We start from the raw sequence: 7,356 nt of genomic DNA on the forward strand, positions 1-7,356 counted from the left end.
TAGAATTTTATAAAATTCAAAGGTAAAAATATGGTGCAAACTTAAAAATCTTAAAAAGTTTCATGGTCATTGTATAATAATTTTATCAAAAGAAAGAAGGTTCTGGAAATTTTGAGTTCAAAGAAAACAAGATCGTGTCCACAATTTGCTCCCCATGCCCTTTGTACCCGTAATGGCATCTTTTTCTTTTGGCAAGTCTACCGTAATCCATATGGATTACAAATTTGTCTCTCTATATACCAGAATTTGACTAAAACAGCACGCGGAATGTCCATTAGTACTTTGGATTTAACTTTTCTGTATTACCATTTTACCACCCAAGCAGAACTTGGTAACAAGTTAATTGAATTGTCTACATTATGTAGCATTAAAAAAAAAAGCTCTTTTTCTTCTTCCATCCCTCCCCGCACTGAACTCTTTTCGCTCCAATTGTCAAACTTAAGATTTGAATTTTGAACTTGACGAAGGAAAGAACTTTAAAAGTCCTCCTATAGTCACTCAACCTATCTAGGGATGGCAACGGGGCGGGGTTGGGGCGGGGGACCCCTCTCCCACCCCCCGCCCCGTTGCCTATTAATTCCCCCCGTCCCTCGCCTCCCACCGCCCCCGCCCCTTTAAAAATTGTCCTCGCGGGGTTAATAAAATTTTATTATTGTTAAATTTTAATAAATAATCAAGTACTAAAATATCAACACATCATCAAGTTATTATTCATTGTAATTTTACAATTGAAACTCATAAAAACAATCAAACAAAAGTTATTTGAATACAATCCAACATGATGAAATAAATACAACTAAAATAGTCAAGTTTTCACTTTTGGTACAAATACAATCACTAATTCATTATTGTGTTTGTGCTTTTTTTTAAAAAAAAAATGTTATTCTATTAAGTGTAATTAGAAATTTAGTATAAATGTATTAGTAAATTTAGTATAACTAATTAATAAATTCTATTAGTAGACATGTCTAATTATTCATATAATTGATAATATCAATTATATTACATACACTAATATACATTATATAATACATCTAACTAATAATATCATTATCATAAGTTTATAACTAATTAAATTACATATTATATATATTTATTTATATATATATACTTTTTTTTTGCGGGTGGCGGGGCGGGGGAGTATACCCCCGCCCCGTTTCTAAACGGAGGGAAAAAATTCCCCCCCGCCCCCGCCCCGAGAGCCCCCCGCGGGGCGGTTGCCCGCGAGCACCCGCCCCTATTGCCATCCCTAAACCTATCCCAATAATTGTCTTATTCACTCTTTGTTAATGTATAATGTTAATCTTCACAGGTGCCGAAATGTTCTCAAACTTTTTTTTGAAGCAAAATGTTCTCAGACGTCAGTTCATTCTTGTGATGTCCATGGAATAAAAAACAGACCCAATATTTACTTCACCAGATTTATCACATAAGGAAATTGGGTCTGCGTATAATATTCAAGTCCAAGAATAATCATCTTCCAATTAAGGAAATAAATCACTAGCTCCAAAGAAGTGCAACTCATCCAGAATGTTACCACGACCCACTTAGGCCCATTAAGAGAATCTCCATAAAAAAGGAGGTAAATTTTCATTTTAGTAACGTTTTTTTTTAAAAAAAAAATTTTAATAGAAAAATGATGGAATTTAAGAAGGAAGGAAGGAAAGGAAGGATGTGATCCAAGACTTCTAAGTTTTAAGCACCTCAACTTTTATTACTAAACTAAAGTCTCCTCGACTCATGTTAGTGAGTTCTATTTTTTCATTAGAATTCTATATTTAGAGCGTTCTCTCTCGAGATTTTATCTATGTACGTAAATTCTTAAATAAACATTAGAGCGTGTCTTGAGGATAAAGCCCCTCGCCTTGTTATAGTTAAGCATTCCAGCTTTATTGACTATTAACTTTTGTGGACCATTGACCCCTTCTTTTAACATCAACAATTTGGCACCGTCTGTGTGGCTGTTACCATATCTTGTGCCTACATCTATCTACCTTGTATATAAAAAGAAAGAGAGGTTATGTGTACAGTTTTTTCTTTTTTTTTTTAATCTTTCTTTTTTCCTCTTCAAATTTTTTCTTTATAATTAATTATACTATGATTATTTTTTTACTATTTTTTAGGTGATTATGGAGAGGTATCACAACAATCAACTGATTTATATTGTCATTTCCTCCTTCATTAATTTTAACTCTTTAATCCAGTATTTTGCTTTTTTCCTTCTTCTTTTACTTCATCCTAATTTTTCTCTGCCTTTTCTCCCTCCGCTCAGTCAATGCATCCTTTCCTTTTTCCTCTACAATTAACTGAATGTATGTTTTTCTTGCATGAGAATGGATATTTCTTTTCTTCCTTCGTTCAAAAATCATGATTCATGATCATCCCTTTTTTTAGGAGTATTTAGCTTTGATAAACCTTTTACGTCGCTACTCCTATTGTTTGGTATGTTTCATTTTCTTTTTATTCCTATTTTCCCCTCGTTTCATGCTGCCAAATATGGACTTAAATTTTTTTCATTAACTATATTTTATTTAGCCTTTATCATTTTTCTTTTTTTGCCTCTTTATCCTGTTATCAGGGTGTATTTATTTATTTTGGCTTGATCTCCTTGATATTCATTAAGCCTTTCATTATTTTGGTTTTGCAAGTCAATTCTCTTTTTGTGAGGTTTGTTTTAAATCTAAATGCAAAATTTGTATTTTGCAATTCTGATGTTTTAGTTCCTTTTCAATGCATAATTGAATCTTGCACTTCTTTTAATAATTCTTTGGTAGTGAATTTTTGTACCCTTTTTGTGCATTGAAAAGCCTTCCATTCAAATTTCTTGCAAGCTTTATTGTGAATTTATAGGATGGAAGTTTTTACATGATGGTGTCTTGTTTAAAAAAGAAATAGTAGTGAAATTTTATGCATTTGTAATTATCATAGCATGATATTTGAGCTTTATGAGGCATTTATCATTTATGTTAACATTGAACTACTTTTGTATTTCTCATGTGCTTGATTTTTGAATTCTTTGCTGTCGTTTGTCCATACAATACAATAAGATATATCTCTATTGCATCACAATAAGCAAGTTGGAGCAAACTTTTGAAGCATTCCACTAAAGATAAACTTTAATTTTTAGTCTCATTGTTGGACAATTATAATTGCTCTTTATTTGAAAGCAAATTATAGTGTGATGAATTTTAGCTAGAATTTTATAGATAGACCTAAACTGTGTTTGCACAGCTTGGTTCCTTCTAGTACACAAATAAAAGTAAGATGAATTTTGGTACGATCAAACACGTGCACTTTTCTAGTAGATAGAAGTGAACGACAGAAAAATAGAGTCCTGAAGGAAAAATCTTTATCATTCTGTCAAATTAAACAATTTAGGAACTATTTTGGCCTTTTGCTTGTATTATGAATTCAATCTATGGGCATGAAAAGAAAATAGGATAAGGGTTTATAATCTTTTCATAAGATAGATGCCATAGAGTGTGAATAACGAGTACAATTAACATTTCCTTGAGAATTATTTCAATTTTGGGGACAAAATTTTAAAATTTCTCTCAAAATAAACATGGATCTTAGTTATGTATAAAATTAAAAAAATTCACATCTTACTTTTTCATCTTACACATAAAATGTCAATATTCTGATGAAATTATAATTAATCTAATATCTTCAACACAAGATAGGAGTTAAAACTAATCTTAATATAACTTAAAATCTCCGAACTCTAGTAAACAACCCCATACCTAAAGTTCTATAATATCAAACGTGTTTACATTATCCACATACGATTCGATCTTTGTTTGTAATTTTGCCAAAGTTATACTTTTTGGCCAAATTCATAATCATACTTTTGAGGAAAATTTGAACGTAACATGCGAATTTACAACATTCTATACTATACTTATTTATTTTTTATTTTTTTCTAGTAGGAAAGTGGTGAGATATAAGAAACGGAGAGAGAGAAGGGGATTTGAATTCAAAATCTTTAAAGCTCAAGGTTTCAATATTAACCATTAGACAAAAACTTCATTTTGTGATTTCAATGCTAACTACTAGACCAAAACTTGATCGGTAGTATAATAATATTCAAATATAGTGTTGTATTTACTAAGGATCGCATACGGTACGAGCTACGTGTTTTGTTATTTTGCCAACGAATTTGGAGTAAGAAACCTGCTGGCATACTAATCAAATTTCTGGAGGAATATTTACCACAATAGACATCTATAAACCAAACAAAAAGACAACAGCCACGACATAGAAATCAAAATTTGACCTTCTAAAAATTTTGACCTCATAAAATTTGAGCCAGGTTAAGACCCAGAAAATGGCATGCATGCCTTTAGGTCTCATTTGTATATTTCAACCTTGAAACAGTGAAAGCCAAAAGAAGTGCTTAGAAATCTGACTGGTTTGCTGCCGTACCGGCATCCCTAATCTGTTTTGCAAGGTGTTAATGGGGCGGGCACCGGCGCGAGGGCGTACATCTCCCTCTCAATGATGATCAAGAAATGAAGTTTAATGGTGCAAATTTAGATCACAGCTAATGGTGCAAGTCAAATATTAATCGGATCAAAGTGAGAATATCAAAGACTAGGTACTAAATTGTTACCAATAGAAGATTAAGATGCAAATGGTTGACACCTAATACTTGCAGGGTGTAGGCTTGCATCAACCCTTGTTGCATTACATTACTGGGAATGGGATGCGAAAACAAAGCAAAGTACACAGGAAAAAGATAAAGAAATTACAAAAGCCCATAAAACAGGAATAACAAGTAGTCTGGAATGGGAATAATTGTAGGACACAGAATTCAGGCCCCGTACCAGCAATAGCATGTTATGAATTTAAAGAAGCAAATGCAAGCAGCTCTTCATTGCCTTGGAAGAAGTACATGTCTGTTGGATCTAGAGTAACAACGGCTTCAACTGCATCCCCATCTCTTATATCCCTCAAAAAGAAACGATTCTTGGCACCAGTTTGATTGGTATCACACACCATCACAGGCTTCCCAGATCCAAAATCAACATCGTAGAATGGAAATCCACACGAGCTGCTGCAGTGGTAAAATTGATCAAATCTCTCACTTGCAACTTCATGATCCGCCTTAGCACATTGAGAAGAGGGGATATCATCCTTTGCCCCATCATTTCCTTTGTTGTACTCCTCGTGGAGCTTCAGTTTTTTGTTTCTTATCTGATGAACCAAGTCTGAGAGTTTCATGTGGCTTTCTATTGTGGCTGAGACTGGAAAAGATGTTAAAAAGTTGCCGACTGAATCTTTTGGTAATGGAGGAACAGTTAAGCGTCGCAAGTTGACAGTGTTAGACAGCATGGATGGCTGGAAAGAACCCGAATTTGCTTTTGCTGCAGCCACAGCACACCTGAAAAGTAGTGCAGTCACAACTTCATATCGAGTAGGATTACAAACCCCTGATGAATTGACTGCGATATTCTTGAGTTCATCTATTTTGGCTGACTGGAACAAGAATCTCCTTGTGATGCAGCTTTCTGGTGGTTTTGGAGATTTCAGCTGATAGTTGGACGAGCACTTACTATCCTCAATAGGTGGGAATAGAGAAGCACCATTGAACAAAGGAGTTGGAACATGATCATTCAGTGTACGAGCCATGGAAGACCAATCATTCATGAAATTGCATGTGGTTGATGCATCCATGACCTTGTGGGACGCGCACAGGGCTACTGCCACGCCTCCACAGTTGAAAAAGCTAACCTGAACGATCAATAGACTACATTCAGCAGGAATGACATCAGTGAAGAAAAGTCTAGGAAAAACAAGATCTTTCAAATGAGAGTTCTCTTGTTTGAGAATTTCAAACATTGAACACTTGATTCGAGCTTCAGTAAGCTGAACTCCCATGTCATTGCAATCAACAAAACTATTATTTTTTAGCCTTCCAGCAAAGGGATAATAGTATGCCAGAGTCTTAGATAGCGAAGTTTGAAGCAGCTCAAATGTTTCAGTTTCAGTTAATGAAGATCTGTCCTTTCCCTCAGGATTATTGTCCGCAGGATAAAAGAAAGCCCGGGGAACATATCTAGTATGCATCATCTGGTCTTTGCGAGACAGCTTGTAGGATCTTAATGAAGGAGGGGTGGGAGAAAATGGTTTAATCAATCTTTCAGAAAGTATCTCTAGCAGAGAAGAATCCTTGAGGCTCATGATGCTTATTGTGTTTCTGATGCCTAATACTTCTTAATTGTTCTTGGTGGTTTCAGATATATATAGAAGGAAAATGGGAGCATCAAATTTGGACAAGGAGCTTTTGTACCGGTAATTGCCAGTTTCACTTGTAGGGTATACATATATGCACTAGCATAATTATTGTACACTCCAACCAAACAAATGTAATCGCCGAGTCAACAACGTTCAAAGAGACAACAAATTTTATCATTCTTTGATAGTTTTGTCTCGCAATCAAACCTATCCATCCATATTCGAATTGATCAGTACATCTGAACCATGAATTGCACCATAGGATTATTCTGACAACTAACTGCCATGATAATAATCAGTGTAAAGTTCTTGATTAGCAAGCATAGTGGTAAGTTTTAACTTTATACAAAATTTATGTTTTCACTACTCAAACTTACCATTTCACATATAGAACCTTCTCTCTTAGTTAAACTTATTATTTTTCCACCATATTTAATATATTAAAATATCTTTCAGATATTTTCTTTACTGGTATTCTGGCAAAGGAATTAAATTCTTGATAATCAACTGACCTAACCCTAGTAAGAATTTTTTTTTTTTTTGTTTATTCACATATCGTCAAAACTAAACCTTATATAATCAATATCCAAGAGTAGGAAACGTTGATCTAGTTGAAATCACTCTTTTTTGCAATACTTACTCCTTTCACTGCTATGCAAAAACATTTTGGTGATTTTGATGTTAAGGAAAAAACGTACTTAATTTACCACTTGATTGTACACGTGAATCAAAGATTTTACTTCTCTTTCAGCAAAGATAGCACTTCACTAGTAGAACTTAAGAGTTTATCAGAAAAAATTACCACTTCCATAATAAAACTTGACCCTTGATTGAAACCTTTTTTTCTTAAATGCTGGAATGCATGTTGCAGCGCGGTAGAGAAGAAACCAGAGATTGTACAGCTACTACTATTTAGTTTTTCATTGACATAACAATTGTAATAGTTTGTATTTGTTTAAACTGTCATAATTCCCTTTACACCGCTCAAAGCAAACATTATGACAGCAAATTGTTGACACAAATCGATATTGAACTGCACATTATGTTTAATATAAGGCAAAGTTTATAGTTTGTTTATCAAGATATTGAGCAGATTTACTTATCTAGTCTGTCCTGGAT

General features: G+C 33.9%; 1 protein-coding gene across 1 annotated transcript; it reads right to left on the bottom strand.

Annotated features, from left to right (window-relative positions):
- Window positions 1–4,839: 4,839 nt before the first annotated feature.
- On the bottom strand, window positions 4,840–6,183 carry LOC113770333 (acylsugar acyltransferase 3-like). The gene has a single exon (XM_027314754.1). The coding sequence runs from the start codon at window positions 6,181–6,183 to the stop codon at window positions 4,840–4,842; it is 1,344 nt and encodes a 447-aa protein (XP_027170555.1).
- Between the last annotated feature and the right edge of the window lie 1,173 nt (window positions 6,184–7,356).

This window comes from Coffea eugenioides, chromosome 5 (genome assembly GCF_003713205.1).
Source record: "Coffea eugenioides isolate CCC68of chromosome 5, Ceug_1.0, whole genome shotgun sequence".
Classification (NCBI taxonomy): domain Eukaryota; kingdom Viridiplantae; phylum Streptophyta; class Magnoliopsida; order Gentianales; family Rubiaceae; genus Coffea; species Coffea eugenioides.

Excerpts from the sequence above, each read along its gene's own strand:
- LOC113770333 (XM_027314754.1), bottom strand. The coding sequence starts at position 6,183 with ATGAGCCTCAAGGATTCTTCTCTGCTAGAGATACTTTCTGAAAGATTG.